An 18,458-nucleotide genomic window follows, 5' to 3' on the forward strand; every position below is an offset into this window, starting at 1 on the left:
AATCTGTAGATGCATACTTCAATCATAATCCTTTATGAAAGGGATTTCTAGTAGTCATTATCCTTAGAAATAATTATAAAATTTAATGGAAATAGTATAACATTTAAAGTCTACAGTATATACAGTATTTTTCAGTGGCCTGCTTCCACTGAGTAGCAGTTTAGCTGAATTATAGTCACAGATTACTAAAAATCAGTGAGGTGTTCTTTAACTGTGGATAAAAAAATGTTTAATTGGAGAAAAGTATGTATTTAGGAGTCCTGAATTAAAAATTTAAAATGTTTAATAATATTTTGCCTTGATAAATTCTCTGAAGGAAATAGCTCCGTAATTTCTACTGTTGTTCTGAAGGAAAAGTTCATAGCCCTCATATGCAATATAGTAGTAGATACTTTTTTTGTACCATAGCAGTGTAAGTAGTTGATTTTTCTGTATTTGCAGAAAAAAGCTAATTTTCTTCTGCATGCATGAAAACTATGCGTGATAAATTGGGCTGTAAAGAATAGCAGCAATGAAGTCTTTCGGTGCTGTTCTCTGCAGAGTGGTTGTTTGCAGTTTGTGTAAAGGGTAGGCGGTTCTATATGATATACTATAGTTCCCTTGTTAGCAGGATTTTCACTTCGGGGAAGTGGTATCTTTTGTTCTGCTAGCTAGGGAGTGAGATTTTATAGCAATTGTTTGACTTACGCTTGGCGTCCTCGCGTTTCCAGCGATAGGTCTGAGAAAGGGTGTTGCCTCTGTAGCTGAAGGAGACTCCAGGACAGGAACCGTTTTCTCAGGAGTTTCCCTGTTAGGAGTTAACTGTGCTTAGTCTTGTTGCTTTTGTAACAATAATGGGACTCTGAAAATACTTCTTCTCCACCTTGTTTATACTCCGATCCTGACTCACCGTCAACTGCAGTTCTGGTGGACTGAGTCAGATGGTCTTTTGACTCTGCTACCACTATGCTTAGACATAATTTGTTTGGCTGCAACTTCTAAGTATTTGAGAAACTACTTCTCAACAAGTAGTATTTTTAGTAATAATTTTACTGTGTGGGTTTGTTTTTTTAAATACACATGCTTGTTCAGTGAAATAAGTCTGGTAACTTTTGATTTAGGCAATTCATAGCACAAATAGAAATGCCTTATTTGAAAAGCTTAGCAGAAAAACCAGCTAGCAGCTTACAGGAGTTCTTGTATTTATACTATCTCACCATAATTGCTGGGTCTTTCCCTAAATTGAGAGACTAGGTGTGGACTTTTTGGCATGCATTGCAGGTTTTTTAAAGCTGGGGTCTGTCGGGGAGCAGGAAGAGCAGGGCTGCTCTGCGAGGAGGGACAAGCTGGCAGTCGAGGACGATGCAGGCAGTGCTTTTCCCGACCCCGGCACAGTCCCACAGGATCTGAACACTGTGCTGGTCACAGGGTCCAGGCAAAATAAAGGAATCTGTCAGGCCCAGGGTCCATTCAGTAGTCTCATCAGGTGTAGCAGAGGACAGGAGCTGATGCAGGCCTGGAGGGAAGCTCTAACACAAGACGTGGGATCTAGCCAGGAGGCGTGGGCACAGACCAGGCTGCAGAGCTATGACCTGGCTCAGGCAGGAGCTGAAGGTGCCAGCCTGGGCTGAAATGGAGCTCCTGAGCAGAGGGTGTGGGTGGTGGTACCAGGTGAGGCTGTTGGCATTCAAGTTGAAAAGTGACGTCGCTCGCAACAGCACTACCTAATTTAGAAAACTTACTGCCGCAGTTGTGCTGGATTCCCCTGTTCGTTCGTGTGACGTACCTCTCATGTGAAGGTCTTGTAGGAACCACTCCAGAATCGAGTGCAGATCTTGAGACATGGTCAGCACAGACACTCCTGTAGTCCCCTTGTGATTTCATCTCCTGCCATAGAAGACTGACATTTATCTTCTCTCTTACAGATATGGAGTCTGGAGAGCGGTTAATGTTATCATCGGTCTCCTCTACTGCAGCTGCTTCGACTCCAGCATCTTCTACACCGTCTGTAGCTTCAGCCGTATCGAAAGGTGGTCTTCCCACTGGAGCTGCGTCACTGAGTTCCACAATCAACACATGTGGTAAAAATTACTCAATTATGTATTGCAATGTTATTTTAGTGTTTGTCAACACTTGTAATTATTATTACAAGTCAAATATTATAAGGTTGCACAGATGCATTGAAGAAAAATGTTTGGGGTTGGTTTTTTTTGCTAAGCGACATTCATATTATGTGAATACATTTTACATAGTACTTGTTTATTGAAGGAATTAAATTAGTTTAAAATTGCCTATTTCAAATCTGAAAGAAATTTTCAGTTTGCAAAGCTGCCTCAGAAGTGAGGATCAAATTAGGGATTGATCTAGCAAACTCTGTGCCACTTTCAGATTAAGATTTAATAATCAGCTTCTTGAATATACCTCATGTTCTCAGCATTCAAGCCCAACCCCTACTGTATTTCTATATCTGGAGGAATAGTTTCTTCTAATGGAACTTGAGATTGAAAGGGTGGATTTCAAAATGTCATAGCCTTAGATAGTCTTTACTAGAGTGAAACATCTTGGCTTGAATCAGAAACTTATATGGAAGATTTCTCTACGCAAGAATCTAATTTTTGTGAATGAAACTCATCCTTCAACTGAATGATACATATGTCATCAGCAGAACAAGAAATGGTAAATAACTCTTCCGTGCTGTTTCTTTCTTCACTTTGGAGAACAGATCATATACATTCTTTTTGTTAGCCTGAGTACTACAGATTCTTACAAGATACATAGTGAATAGGAAGTTTTTCAGCCTGAATTCATGGTAATCCACTGCTTTTAGAATAAACTTGGTTCTTGCAGTAGAGTGAGCAAGGAGGTATTCCCCAAATGGAAAAACTCTTCTGCCCTGATACTATAGAACCAGTAGATTCTGAGTGTCCTACTACAGCCTGTGTTTGTTCATTTGCAGCTTCCTTGGGAAGAAAAATAGAAACCAGAATGTTTGTGTACGTAGAATTATGTCTCAACTATTTATTTTAATTACTCTAAAACCAGCCAGAAATGTTCTTAACTAAACCTGATCCAGAACAAATAACAACGCATTTTATTTTTCGGCACCCCACTACAAATTCAGCTCCATAAGACTTTTGTGTCTATGTTTGTTAGCCCATGCCATTTGAAATGGTTCTCTATGGTGGTTGCCAGGATGTAGTAGGAGTTCATTTACATATGGCTATAGAGGTACAGTCCCAAACAGAGGATTTATGTGACTCATTTACCTCTCCTTGCTGCCTTTGCTTTGTAGATATTTCAGCATGTAGTTTTGTGTCTCTTGTAACGTTGTGTATATATATAGGATATACATTTGGTCTGTATTACTGTAGCCAGTAAGACTAAAGCAGATGGATAATGTAATAAAGATACTAAACTGTCAGTTTCTTTCTTCATTAGAAAATCCAGGTAGTTATTTTCTTAAGTTGTTTTAAAAATTTTATTCTTAACTTCTATTTAAAAGAAAAAAGTTTCTGTTTGATAGCTAATAGTTATAAAGTCTGATAATAATTCCCAGTACTCACGGGTTGTTTCCTTTTAGTTGTTTTTAATGGTCACATCCTTTGCTTGGCTGCATCTGATCTTTAAGGAAGTATGTATTTTCTCAAGGACACTTTGTATTCCTAAAAACAAGCTGGAATGTAGTTTACTATCAGTACTGTCCCATCAGTTTTGTTTATGAGTATATCCATTTCTCTGCCTGACACAGTACGCTATGGTTCCTGTTGCATCCACTGTGACAAGGTATACAATGTCCTAGAGAAACTTCACGGAAGTGTTTATGCTGTCAACCAGCCGAACACTGTTTTCCCATGAATGATCTATGGCTGGAACAGCAATTTCATTGAGTCAAAACTTTCTTGAATTTACAAGATATTCTGTAGTCAAGATAGACTAGTATCCTAGCCTGTTCCTAAACTGAGATGTTACTCACTTCTGTGATACTTTTAAAAAAAAAAAAAAAAAGATGACAATGTCTGTCAGTCTCAATCTGGTAATTATCTTTGCATTTAAAAATGCATTTCTCTAGCATCTAATAAAATAATTGTTTAAGAATGAACAATTATTCTTACTAAGTGAAGGTAAAGGCATCTTAATCTATGCAGTAGATTAGAGAGATTCTTTTTATTCCTACTCATCTATTTATTTTCTTTGCAGCAATCAATAGTCTATTAAGTAGTCTCTGCAATAAACTTGATTGCATACCCTGTCAGGTCCCCACGATGCATGGTGAGTTAGGACTGGAGCCTTTATGCTTTGCCAGGGAGATTACACTACAAATAAATTATTTTGGCATATTTCCAGGTCAAATAGACAAAGCACCTGTGTGAAACCATTATGGAATATATCACATACTGTTAGTTTAATTGGTTAATACAGCACTAGTTCCTGAATAATTGAAGCATTCCAATCAAGTAAACAGCTACTTCACTTGCTTTCTTCTTATTCACCCATTGCTGAAAATAAGAAGGCGCATTGGAAAAGAAAATTGACCCTGGAAAGAGGTTTAAATTCATCCTCATGAGAATGTTAGCAACTTTGGAAGAATACAAATCAACAGCCTTTTCTCACATGAGTAAATGATACCATAATTCAGTGTTTTGTCTTTATGAAGGGCAGCAATACTAGTGTGTGAAACTGTTCAAAGCTGAACAGTCGAGTCTTATTGTTTTGATATTTATCAGACCTGAAGGTTCTTTATTTTTAATTTTTAAAAAAAGGAAGTTCATTAACTCTTTATAAAATGAAAAATGAAAAAAACAAACGCCACCCCCCCACCCCCACCCCCCCCCAACTTTTTTCCAAACCAGAATCTGCTTCTGTCAAAGTAAAAATCTTTTTGGAGTCCACTATTTCTCCTTAAATGAGACCCAGAAGAATTTTAAAGTTGTGCACATAAATGCACAAAGTCACAGGGTTGTTTTAATTGGAAAAGTCTGTAATTTTCCACTTGATCTTCCGATTTGTAGTAACAAAGTTGTTTATTTTTAACACCAGCTATTTTTTGTGTCTCAGTCTTTATATAAAAATGACATTGTGACTCCTGAAATAAACGTTGAGAAAGATCAGGTTTAGTCCCTAAAATATAAAACTGTATAAACAAATTTCTTCTGTGGTAAGTGTTTTTTATAGTCCTTGGTTTTGTAAAAATTTTCATTTGAGGCTTGTAGGTATTTATTGGCTTCTGGCGGTTTTAAGGATTCTGAATGCTAAGTGACAATAGCAAAATTGAAATGCATATGTAAAAACAAAGTGGTGATTTACAGTTTGTGGAATGTACAACAATTTCAAATGTTGTGGGAGAATGTGATGGTAATAGTTAAAGTGATGCAGGTGCTTAGATATTAAGTACAAGGATGTGAACAGTACTAGAGCACATTTGCCGGTTCTGATACTAACAGTACCCACAGTGTTATTCAGTCTGCATCGCAAGTTCTCAGTTTTTGGAAATCAATGTTAAGATGGTCAGTACATGTTAATTTTAGTGTCTTAGATACATATCATTAAGAAGCAGTCTCTAATTTCATTATTATCAGTAATACTTTAAAATGATACTTGCCTCGTTTAGACTTCCGGCTTCATATTATTACCTTTATAGGCCAGAAGCTGATTTCTTTCTCAGTGTTCGGACTGCACAGTGCAGTGGGGCCCAGGCACTGGCTAAACTCTGCTTTTAGGGACAATACTATGAGAATAATATGCCAGATGCTTGGGTTTTTTAAAAATAATTAAAAAAAATCTATTTTTCAAGGTTATTGAAGAACATAAAAGCTAAAATATGAAGGAAAAAAGTAGTGGGGGAAGAAAGTACTTTAATAGGCATAACTCAAGTACTTCCACGTTTTAAAATTCCGTCTCATCTAGCATTTGCTATAAGGACCACAGAGATGAATGAACAATTTTGAGTATTGTTTGGACATGGAATTTTACCTTTATATGTAAGGAAAGGACTTAGAAACAACACTGAAAGAAAAAACAGTTTCAGTGCATTGCTTTTTGGATGTTAGAAATGAAAGGAAACCATTGTATTCGAGCACCTAAATAATTTAATTTAAACCCACATCAAGCACCTAGTAGTTCTTACATTAAAGCAAGCCTCGTTGAGAGTTGCCATGTGACTGATACTTTTTAAAATACGGTTTAGTAGGTCAGTGCTCTGTGTATGTTCCTCGTATTCTTACTCCTCAAATTTCATCATCTGCAGTGGTTGTGCCTAAATTACCTATCAGCTTTCTCAGTAGAGTGCAGTTTTGTCAATCCCTTTTGAAAATTTCCTCCTTTTAGAAACTTAGTCTAAGACTAGCTTCGTTTAACCCATGATTTATGAAGGGAAGTTAAAGATGGAGTCCTTGCAGTTGCATTCACATTTGTTACCTGTGTACTTGCTTCCGTGAGAGCATATTCAGAGTTTATTAAAATGGTATTTTTGGGGGGTTTTTTGAAGTACTTTAATGAGATAGCCAGTGCTTTGCTCTTCATTTAAATTAACAGCTGTTTTTGACATTTCTTTATACAGATGAGGGTTTTTGTTTTTTAAACCAACGATACAAGTGGATGATTGTTACTTCTGTATATATAAACCATTTCCAGCCTTTTCCATGCATTCCAGCTTTTTACACTGAGGGACATTCACCAGTACTATGAAATCACACATACAAGCAGTTTGGAATCACGCATACAAGGAGTTTGGAAGACTTACTGGTGTTGGGAGGCATGTAGAAGGCAAACTTTGCTAGCGCTGTAATGATTAAAGAACCACACAGCAAGGAGGAAAATACACAGCAATTTCTGTCACCCTAAGCAGTTCTCTAGATTTGCTGTGTACGTTGGAATGTCCTTAGCATTGTTAGAAATACCACATCATTTTTGTATTTCTGCTGTTTGGTGCATTGATGCTTTGTGTTGTAAGGCATTATTTAAGTATTTATTCCTTTTTAGCTCTTCTGAAAACCTTATATTGCACCATGAAGTTCATTAATATTAACAAAGGCATTCACAGTTATCATTCCTTGTTACTAAGAGACCAGCATTGTTGAAATGTATGTTGCCCTTTGGAGTAATGCTTTCAATCATTTATCTGTGTAGTGGTTAGTAGAATTTCAAAAGCTGTGCTCAAAAATATTTAACCTATTTGAAGTAAGTCAAGAATGTTAAGGAGTGCAGTTTAATATGAAATTTTGCTATGCAGAGCGTGTCTGTAGTAAGTTAGTAATTTTAAGAGCAAACACTAAAGTAGGAAAATAAAGGATATACTAGAATTATGTGCTGGACAGACTGTTAATGTTTTCATCAAATAAGAAAGAGGAAAAATGTCATTGCAGTTCAGTTTATTGTTACAAGACTTTGCTTCCATTTTTCCTGTATGTTTTATTTCTTCTGTGTTTTTAAAGGCATATTTAAAAATTGATGGCTTCTGTTTTCTGGATGCATTAGATAATGGCTTAGGTAGCACACAATGTATTTTTTTAAAGGCCATAATAATGTGTGATATAGTATAAAGTCACCTGCTCTTTTTTTGTATGATGATGAAAGTTGATAACAAGCTCAAAGGATGTTTTAATTTGACCTATCTTCAAAGTATTACGAAACATTGCAATGCATTGCTGCTCATCAGCATCATTAAGAATCACCACTGTGCTCTGTGAGCGAGAAGCAAGTGGTGTTACTGGGTTTTTTTAAGAAAAAAACACAGTAAGAATATTGTGATGTTTCCTAATTGAACTGTGTAGCAGACAGTAACTTACATTTAGTATTATTAGTTGCGTATGGACATCAGTTGTGGAAGAAGGTACAGAAACGAGGTTTGGGTTGCCTTTTTTTTTTTTAATGTGATAATTTACTAACTGAAGTTAAAGACATTTGAACTAAGTTCAGCAAACATAGAACTGAAATACAATGCTTTTAAACTCAGGCTGAAAGTATAAAGAAATAATCACTCTACACATCAGCTGCTATAGTTAGCGTCAGTGAAAGTAAGTGCAAATCTATTCTTGTTTTGGAGGAGGGGGGAGGGAAAAAAAAAGAAAAGTGCCTCAACCAGAAATTTGAAATCAGTAAGAGGTATTTCCCTGCACAGTGTATGTAATATTGCCATTATGTTGCCTTGTAGTATCTAAGAAATGAAAAATCCTAGTGAATGCCCCTGTGTTTGTAACCGCTAACATGATGAGATATTGCAGTCAGGGGATCATTCCAATATTATCCATTATATACACTAACACAATAATAGCATTGAAAAAAATATAGGAGGAGGAATAGAATTAACAAACAAGGTCAAGTAATGTTTTCTGTGTACAAAGTCCCCGAAAAGTGTGGTCAGTTTGCAGAGGCCTTGGGTGGAAAAGTGAGTCTCTTGGAAAACAGGGAATGCTTTGTCTTTCTGATGCGGTCTTTTTTGGTGCGCTGCTCTTTGTATTAAAACATGGCACAAATGAACTTTCTGTTCTTTGATATTGATCTTTTCCTGCATTTCCTCTCCGTTAGCAACCATTCTGTTCTTCTGATTACGTATGCTTCTGCAGTCTTAGAGTTCCCTGATTTTTCCTGCATCCTCTTGTTCAGGCTATCTCAAAAGTTTAAGTTCAGCTCTGAATGTCCTATAAAATTTCCTTTACCAGCATTACAAAATTTCTGGTCATCCCTTTGTTTTTGTCTCTCATCTATGTTGTTATAAATTCTTGCCTTGTCCTAACATTTAAACACGTGCTGACTACTGTACTGTGCCTGCTCTCTTCTCCGCTGCCCTTCCCCATCCTTCCAGGTGTGTAGCAGCTCAAATAAAACTTTCTTTTTACTTCTTCCTGCTCACCTCCCCTTTTCATTTTCCTTTTAGTTTCTTTTCCTTTCTGCATTAGATTCGCTGTCCTTATTGTTTAAGGTATGCACAACTCCATCTATGCTTACATTTGATCCATAATTTTTACAGTCTACTTTGTCTAGCCCTGTTGTTTTTTTCCTTCCAACCCATCATGTCTTATCTTCATACTGCCAGCCAACCTCCCAATCTTACAGATGGCATTATGCGTACTGAAGTTAAAACCAGGGGCACCAGTTGAAACTGGGGCAGTTGTACCTGTTGATTAAACACATAAAGCACGCTGTATGTCCTGAAAATTAGAGTACAGTCAGAAACAATGCGATAGATTGTAGACAAATGGTGCAGCTCATTGCCCACTCTACAACTGGAAGTTCCAAATTGTTTGAAGGGTTTTAAAAGAAAGATACCCCATTGGCATTCCTTAGCAATTATTTGCCTGACGTAGTTATTGTTAATTTGGCTGAGTTCTTGTAGAGGTAAGAAGCAGAAACAATTCTTTAAAAAAAAAAAATTAGATAAATTCAGGGATTCTTACAGCTTACAAGAAACTAATTTGTGTGTAATATTGTCAAGATTCTCTAATTCAGTTTTCCTGCTTTCAGAATGCCAGACATCCCTTCCATCTCAGACAAGTCTTTATTGGAAAAAATATCCTCCAGCTCTGCTTTCTGCTTAAACATTGACACTACTCATAGCCTGTCTTTTCTTCCTTCATGTCTTTCTAAATTAAAAAATGGAGTTGAGCTTAGAAGATGTGTACAGTCTTGGAATTCATGTAAGCATTGTCCCTTTTGCCTCATTTGGCTTATTTTTCTCATTGAGAACTGCTCTTAATCACTTGCTAGACATCAGGTAAGATTACTCACACAGTAAGGAATGACCTAGCATGAAGTATGACAGTATATGCCCTCATAATGATATCACAGACGGAATGTATGGGAAATTATACCTTTTAAATGGTCCATGCAAGAGTCGGCAAAAAGAAGCCCTCTGTAGAAGGTCTTGTATTACATAGGGATGATACTAGACTTCAGATGAAGTAAACTGTTGCCAAACATGCTTTTTTTTAGTTATTTCTGAGTGATAGATGATACAATGAATGGTGTCACCATAGTTGAAGCTGTAAATGTGAAGGTAACAGCTGTGGAACGTTTGAATGGTGCTTTTCTATCAAAGAATAGATGATATCAGAAAAAAGGGAAGAGACATTTGTTGTAAAGCATTTGTTGTTTCTAGAGCTTTTCAGTTAACTTGGTCAGAGCAAGTTTACTGTGAAAGCAAACTAAAGAAATTGGAATAATACTGTAGAGTACCTAAAATTAAACAAAATGTGAAAGATATTAAGAGTACCTTCCTAAAGTGAAGACTTGCAATCATCTTGAAGTTTTGTGCAGCAAATTCCCTGATGATTTTATTTTGTTTGGGTGTTTTTGGTTTTTTTTTTTTTTTTTTTTTAAATGGACGTTCCTCCAACAAGAAATACGAAGGTGGCACAATAGAGCTTAACTGTTGCTCGATGAGGCTTTCCTGTAGGATTTCTAGTGGTTCTTTTGCTGGTTTGAGTCACCTTTTGTTCCATTCATTTCTACAGGTAGAATTGCTCAATGTGTGTTGCTTGTTCTGATGATTTTCTTGGAGAGGTGAAGAATATCTTGCATGTTCCGTTAGTCCGTTCATTCCAGTTTTGCAGAGGGATGAAGCCATGAAATTTTTGATATATTCATTTTTAAGGTGCAAGCCTGGCAATGGGATAATGGCTTTCTAATAAGAAAAAAACTAATCAACTTTTAATCATCCCAGTCTGATTTTCATGATAATGGTGGGATGTACTCATTGTTTACATCCTGAAATGTGTAAGTTTTATTACAGTGGCATGACTGAAGACAATGCTTGAGGGTGGAACAGTTCTTCGGTAATGCATTTGTTTCTTCATGAGAACATGCAATAAAAAATGGTTGCTAGAGGGTATTGAATTGGATCAGTACCTGCTCTGGAAAGTTTTAAACAAGCACTGTGACTGGACCTGTTGACATTTTCATTGCTGCATGTAAAAATTTCAGTGCTTCTGGCAGGAGGTCTGAAGAACAGTGTAAAATTTACTGAAATGATCTGTTCAACAAACACGTGACAGCCACTGTAGAAGACAAATCTTGGAACATACTCACTGTAGTCCACCTCTACTGTCATTTGTCATCTAGCAGCAGGATAATTCTCTCCACTGCCCATCTCCAACAAATAGTGCCTACAGAGTAGAGGGGGGTTATTTTCTGCCCCTCTTCAAGAATTGTGTTTACTAAAAACTCAAATGGTGCTATTTCTGTAGGGCAAAGGGGCAAATTGTTCAGGTGGGGCACTCCTTGCAGTGAGAGACTTTTTACATACATGAATGAGATTCCCTCCGACATGTGTAGGATAAGTTTTTGTAGTTCAGTAAAACACATCAAAGAGGAGGTCAATCCGGTTAGGCTGTAACAAGTGATACCACTGTGCTGGTGATCCCATAGGTTAATTAAACCTTGGGTGTCTGCATATCTGTAGACATAGATAATTGGAAAAATTAAGCTTGGAAAGGACTTCAGGAGGTCATCTAGTCCAGCCTCATAATCAAAGCAAGGTCAGCTTTGAAGTCGGTGTCCTCCTTGGTTTTGGGACCCGAAACAGTACGCAGTGTTCTAAATGCAGTCTGAAGAGTACTGAGTTAAGAGGGATATTTACTTCCCCTGGTCTACTGGCAGTGTTCCTGCTCATGCAGCCCAGCCTGCTGCTGACCTTTGCTGCCAGGGCACACTGCTGGTTAATGTATGGCTTGGTGTCCGCTGAAACCTGTAGAGTCTTTTCTGCAGAGCTTTTCTCCCCAGCCAGTCAGTCTCCAGCCTGTATTGTTCCAAGGGGTTATTCCTTCCCATGTGCAGTTCTTGTTGAGTTTCATAAGGTTCTTGCCAATCCATTCCTTCAGCCTGTCTAGGTCCCCCTGGATGGCCAGCCCTTTCCTCAAGTGGATTCACTTGTTCCCCCAGTTTGGTGTCTTCCACAAACTTGATGAGAACGCACCCCATTTCCTGCTCTGGGTCATTGATAAAGATGTTAAACAGGACAGATCCCTGGATAAAACCCTGCAGTACTCCCCTTGTCACAGGTATCCGGGTAGAGTAGGGCCCATTAACTACTATCTTCTGAGCATCCCACTGGTTTTTTACCCATCTAGTTGTCACTCCATCCAGACCATAATGTCCTAATTTGGATTAAGGAGTTCTTGTGGGAGACAATATCAAAAGCCATGCTTAATTAGAGGTTAATGACATGAACTGTTCTCCTCTTGTCCCTAAACCCAGTAATTTTATCACAGAAGGCATTCTGCATGTGCCCAGGAACGTGTTCCTACATAGTTCCTGCAGAGGGCTCACTCCGTTGTTTCCAGGGGACTAGCATAACTGACCGTTTTGTAGTTCCTCTGATTGTCGTCTTGGTCTTTTTTGAAGATGGGTGCAACATTGGCCTTCCTCCAGTTGTTGGAGACCTCTCCTAATCTGCCTGACCTTTCAGAGACGATAGAGTGTGACCTTGTCCTTGCATTGGCTGGTTCTATCCTTGAGTCAAATTACAGTGGTGGCCTGATTTGGCTAGAAACGGTGACAGTTAGGTACATGACGGTTACGAGAGTTTGCAATATGGCCATTGTATGCACTCCTAATGGGAAATGCATCGTTGTAGTATAGCTGTACTAGTGTCAAAAGTCAGGTCAGAATGTTGTTCTGGACACTAACAAATTATGAGAAAGAAGCTTTAAATGGTACAGAACACTGGCAAGACTTCTGTAAATTAAAAATTTAAACTGGAAGCAAAAGTATCTAGTTAAAGGAAAACAAATGTTTTTATTTACTACTAAATATTTGCTATATTTTTAGGTATAGTTGTCATAACTGCTTGTAAATTTTCATATGAGCTATACGCTGCTAAATAGAACTAAATAGAATAGTTGTAAATAATTTGTTCTTACATGCTTGTGGAGGTGCTTGTGGTAGTATTGATTCTTACTGCTTTCATCACCTGTATATGCAACGAAAAAGTTTGCCTTGTTGTATAGATTTAAAAAGTAAAAACAACTGCATTGAAATCTTTACCAGAATGTCTTTAATGACGTAAGAGCGGAATTGCTGCAGGAGATGTCATTTAAGAAGTTCCTGAGTGTCGTGTTTTCTCCTGACTCCCAGATCTTGTAAATCTGCTTTAGATTATGCACAGAAACATTCTTACAGAAATACTTAAATATATTATTAGAACAACTGAAGTTTGTGTTTTATTTCCTTTGTGGTGCAGAATGGTGGCGAACAGCGGACACGCACTCTCGTCCCGGGGCAGCTTTTTTCCCACCGCTCTTGGGAATTCCACCACTGTTTGCACCTCCTGCACAGAATCACGATTCTGCTTCATTCCACTCAAGAGCTGCAGGAAAAAATAGTCGGAGCAGTACAGAAAAAGGTAATGGCTAAAGTTGTAGAGGGAATAATCGTACTGAACTTCTGCACGTGCAGAGAGATGTGGAATTTGACCTTTACCTCTCATCGTTCTTCCTATTCCTAAACAGTTCTATAAAAATTGATTTTGTTACCTAAGCATGAGACATACAAGTATGGGCTTTCAATAACTAAATACTCTTTCTACTAATATTTTCCCCCCTTGTTTTCCTTAGATAGTTTGTCTGGGACCGAGTAGTGGGGAAAAGTTTTCTTTTAAAGTTTGTGGTTTGATTTAGGAGGCGTTGTACTTCTATAGTGAATACTGTTCCTCTGCGTATAAGGAGCAGGCATCGGGAAGTTGGGGTTTTTTGGGAGGTGGGGGGTGGGGGATAAGGAAGGGGAGGGATGGCTACGGCTACAGGATCTCAATGAAAATAGCCCAATGACATTAGAACATTTTCTTGCGTTTCAAACTAGTATTTTATGTAGTGGCAATTACACACCTTTTGAAGATGTGAGATTCGTTTGTTTGATGTTTGATACTAGGTTTGTTCAGCTTAGGGGAGAGGAGGCTGAGGGGTGACCTCGTTGCTGTTTGGCTTCCTCATGAGAGGGAGGTGCTGGTCTCTTCTCTCTGGCGTCCGGTGACAGGACGCGAGGGCATGGCTTAAAGCTGCATCAGGGGAAGTTCATATTGGATATTAGGAAGATGTTGTTCAATAAGAGGGTGAGCAAGCTCACCAGGGAAGTGGTCATGGCCCCAAGCTTGTCTGCGTTCAAGATGCGTTTGGGTAACGCTCCTAGATCTATGGTTTAAGTTGTCCTGTGTGGAGTCAGGAGTTGGACTTGATCCTTGTGGATCTCTTGCAACTCAGGGTATTCTGTTCTGTGATTCTGTGATGTACAAAGCTTTATTTTTTTGTGTAGTTTTGGTAGGTTTTAGGACCTGATGTGTGTTTCAGAATCAATCTGATAATAGTCCTGGGATTGCAGAGTAGCAAGTTTGTGTGGTTAGGGGTATTCTCTTAGAAAACAGCAGCCGTCTTTGCCAGATAAGTAAGCAAGCTTGAATGTGGATGTTATTTCAAATAGCATTCCCACAACTTCCCCCCCACCTCATTTTACATGTTGCCAGCCACATAAAATATCTTGGGCCTCATGTGGTTTCCTTTGGAGCTGATTAATGCTTCAAAAATGTAAACAAATTATTCTGTGAGTTATTTACTGGAATGTGTATTTTTGTGTCGTCTTTTTTCAAAATCTTATTTTTCTGCTGTGGACTAAACTTCAGGATCGTTTGGGCTTAAAAGTGGATAATTTCAGATTTTTTTTTTTTCCCCCTCCTTACAGCGTTAAATGTGTTTTGCCCTTTAAATCACGGGTGCTTTGCATGTTTAAATTAAAATAATTCTATGAGGAAATCAAAGTAACTCTTGGATGACAAATTCTTAGTGTATGTTGGGAGTGACCTGTGAGTAGTCTAGTATCTTGTTAGGTGTTTATGGAAGCTAGGTTAGTGTGACTGGAACAGCTCAAAGAAAGTATCTGCTACTTCAGATTTTTTTAAGTGTCACTTTGTAAATCTGTCATCTTAAGGTATAAATGGATCACTGAATGGGAACAGTACCCCTGCAGTATCTGGTATCAGCACATCTGTACTATCCACTAGCGTTACAACATCTGCAGGACAAGTGAAAGCTATAACCTCAGGAGCAGGAGGCCACAAATACAACCAGGAGCAAAGCAAAGTTCAGCTTTTGGACACCAGAGCTGACAAAATCAAAGACAAGGTAAATATACATGAAAAATCTTAAGATTCAGACAGAAAATTGACATGGTAAGTGTTTTGATTGTACCCACAGCAGCATTTTTAAGTGTTCTCTCCCAGTACAAAATGTTTTGGTTTTTCTTCTTATTATTTATTAGAACAAGATCTGTACCCTTGCCTTTGAGTTTTTTTGTGTTGGGAGTTTTTTATGGTGCTTTTAAATTTTTATTTTATTTGTTTGTTTTTTGACATGTTTATGAACCAAAAGCTACGATTAGCACTAATTCCACTAGTTAATAGCTGTATGTGATAATATATTTTTATTTAATTTATATAATTATAATAACGAATTATATTATTTTAAACACCAATATTTGGTGTTATTATATTAGAGTATAAATATTTGTATTATAGGTATAAATCACAACCTATTATAAATTACAGATGTTTATATAATTATGTTTTGTCTAGCTTTAAAAAATTTCAGATGCAAAATGAAATTTTTAGACATTAAAAAAAAATGTTTTTCTGGGAGTAATTTCCTGTTTATCAGAAGAAAGAAGTGTTATTAATGGCTGCGATTCAGCAAAACACTTAACAGCCATCTAATATGAAAGACATGAGTAGTCTCAGTGAGTTAGTAAACATCCTTATATACTGACCCAAGCACTCCTTAAGAACTTTGCTACTCTTGGAATAGAAACTACTTAGTCAAAACACAGGAAATGGGACACTGGGAAATTGATGACTGTCAGAATAGAAGCTAAGGGAGTCATTCCCTACTGGCAGCCATCTAGGCTAAAATACTTTTATTTCTTGATATTTATTTATATTTTTGTTTTGTGAGCGAATTTGGCCTGTTGCTTTCTTTCTCTTTCTGTTACTGCCTTACATTCAGCTCCCAAATCTGAGTGTTCTTAGGGTGAGAGGTTGGCATTTTCAAAGGACAGTTGGTGTTTGCATGTATCTGCATAAAAATAGCTGTTAGCACTAAAATGGTTAATTGTATTTGTGTAGTGATACAGTGTTTAATAAATTGACAAGAGGGAAACTATTAAAGAACATTTTGCTTCAAAACATTCTTCATGTGTTCAATGATCAACAACTTTTGAAGGTATTGAGGCAGTTACAGGTATTTGGGAAATCTTTGACTTTTTTCAGGTTTAAATACGAGAAATGGCTCTTTCCTTTCTAAAATTCTGCTTTTATCCTGGATATCTATGTGCAAAATGTAAGCTTTGTTTCTATGGCGCAGAAGTAAAGCTTTTTCCAGATAATGTCTCTGCATTTCTGACTGTTACTGCAGTTATGTAGAATACGAAAGAAATTAACTATCTTTTAATATCTCCAAATACCTTCCCAAAAGTTTAGATCATAAGTAAATGAACAGACTCTTTTCTGTTCACTTTTTGGCACTTTGCCTTACTCAGAAAAGTGATCTGGTTAAGTTGGTTACCTGTTAATGTGAGTATCATTGAGAATTTAATTTCTTCTTGCCCCCCCCCCCCCCCCCCCTTCAAATTTCAGTCAGGATGTTTGTCAGTATTGTTATCTTCTCCTTCGTATTACCATTTGTCTTTAAGTATAAATTCTGTTATCATTGATATATTTTCTTTTGATGTGGGTACTGATTTCAGACTCCAGTTCCAATTTGCTAAATAGTGCGTTGCTGTAGAACAATGTACTCAATCAATCAATGTACCTCCTTTTTTAAACTCATTTAGTTTTGTATCTTAACATTTAAATCGCCTGTCTTACACAGATAAATTTCAGGTTGTCAGCAGTTTTGCTTCTTAAGTTTTTTGTAGTGATTTTTTTCTAATACTGAAGTGGAGTTTGTTGTTCTTTGTCTTACTTGATACGCTGACATTCTAGACATTCCTCTCATTCTTATTCTTAACTTCTTTTCCTCTGAAACTTTTTGAGGTAATTGGTATTTGTCAATGTAATGATTGGAACAAGCTTTCCAATCAAGACATACAGAATACTCTAAATGAGATCTCCAACACGAGAAGATAAAGAGATTTGATTTTTTTTAAAAAAATAAAAATAAAAAAAATCAGTGTTTTTATTTCAGTATGTTAGAATGAAGCCACAACTGGAACTGAAGGCAGAGAAGTAAGCAGGGGGCAGTAGGCAGATGGAGTATTTTGTGCTGGGCTTTGTACAAGTGCTGTTATGGTTTTAAATTTCAAAGTGTAACAACACTTGCCTCTTTTTCTAAAAAGCACAGTTTATTTTAAAACATTTTAGTTACACTTCTCTAAATGGTCCTTTCTTTAGGGTTTTATTTTTTTAGTATTCATCTGCTGATTTCTTCAATTATATCCTTAGTTGTAATTTTCTTTTGAGGTTGGTATTTAAAACATATTTCTTTTTAAAAAAAGAAAAGGCAAAGCTCATACCAAGCTGTTCTTACTGTTGGTGAAAATCTAAAGAGTTACTTTTTGTGCAATGTTTTCTTCCTGATTGAGTTCTGGTTCTGTTGTCGTACCATCTTAGGGAATCCTAAAGTGCAGTCTGATAGTAACTTGTATTATATTATTTTTTTTTTTACCTGTAGTGTGTGAAAAACAACTTCTGAGTTGATAGATGCATCTGATCTTCAAAGCTGTAGTTATTAGAAGTTCTCATCCAGTTCCTTTTGTCTAGGGTGTGTATTTGATCATTCAGAGAGCTATGCATATCAGACAATGATAAACTGGAATCTATCCAAAACATGAGTTTAAAATTGTGCCAAATCCTAACTCATCACTGATATTTGTAGCATATCATGTTATGTCTGTTGATAATAATGATGTTGTATTGAAGTTAGAGGTCATCGTGATGATCTGATACACTATCCATGACTTATTTCTTACATACAAAAAGTTGGTAACAGCGTTACCTTTTAACTTTTCTGTGTTGGTCACTGTGTTGGTAACTTTAGCATGCTTTAATTGTCTTTTTAACCCTGCTCTGTTTGTGGCCAAGATAAAACTGAATAAGCAGAAACACTTTATAAATAATCATTCATCTGAATGTGCTGCTTCAGCCTCACGAAAGAAATTTAAAACTGACTGCCCCTGTATTGATTGCATTAGTGAATTTCCAGGATGAGGAAAGTCAGCAGGATTTTTACGTCGGTAAAGCAACAGTCTTCAGAGAAAGACGGCATAACTGGTGAACTTGAGTCTCATTTGGCTTAGAGAAAGTCCCCTGTCATTACGGCCAGCTGGTGAGATAGGAATCTACTCCATGATCTTGTGTTGGGGGCTTTTATTTACCTGGATTCCAGGTTTAGCATCAGGATGCTGGGTTATTAACTGTAGTCATATCCTTTACCTTTCATATCTTTTCTTGGCAATTACCATGTTGTATTTCCTTTATAAACTTCAGGACTTTGAAATCACGACTG

The 18,458-nt window shown here is 37.1% G+C and overlaps 1 protein-coding gene across 1 annotated transcript in view; it reads left to right on the forward strand.

The window, feature by feature from the left end:
* Positions 1 to 1,906: 1,906 nt before the first annotated feature.
* The window catches only part of BAZ2B (bromodomain adjacent to zinc finger domain 2B), a 79,674-nt gene continuing 63,122 nt past the window's right edge, over positions 1,907 to 18,458 (forward strand). The window contains exons 1-3 of the mRNA XM_059820332.1: positions 1,907 to 2,055; positions 13,143 to 13,315; positions 14,890 to 15,083. Coding sequence (XP_059676315.1) covers positions 1,907 to 2,055; positions 13,143 to 13,315; positions 14,890 to 15,083 — 516 coding nt within the window. The remainder of the gene's footprint in view (positions 2,056 to 13,142; positions 13,316 to 14,889; positions 15,084 to 18,458) is intronic.

Source organism: Gavia stellata, chromosome 8, assembly GCF_030936135.1.
Source record: "Gavia stellata isolate bGavSte3 chromosome 8, bGavSte3.hap2, whole genome shotgun sequence".
Classification (NCBI taxonomy): Eukaryota; Metazoa; Chordata; class Aves; order Gaviiformes; family Gaviidae; genus Gavia; species Gavia stellata.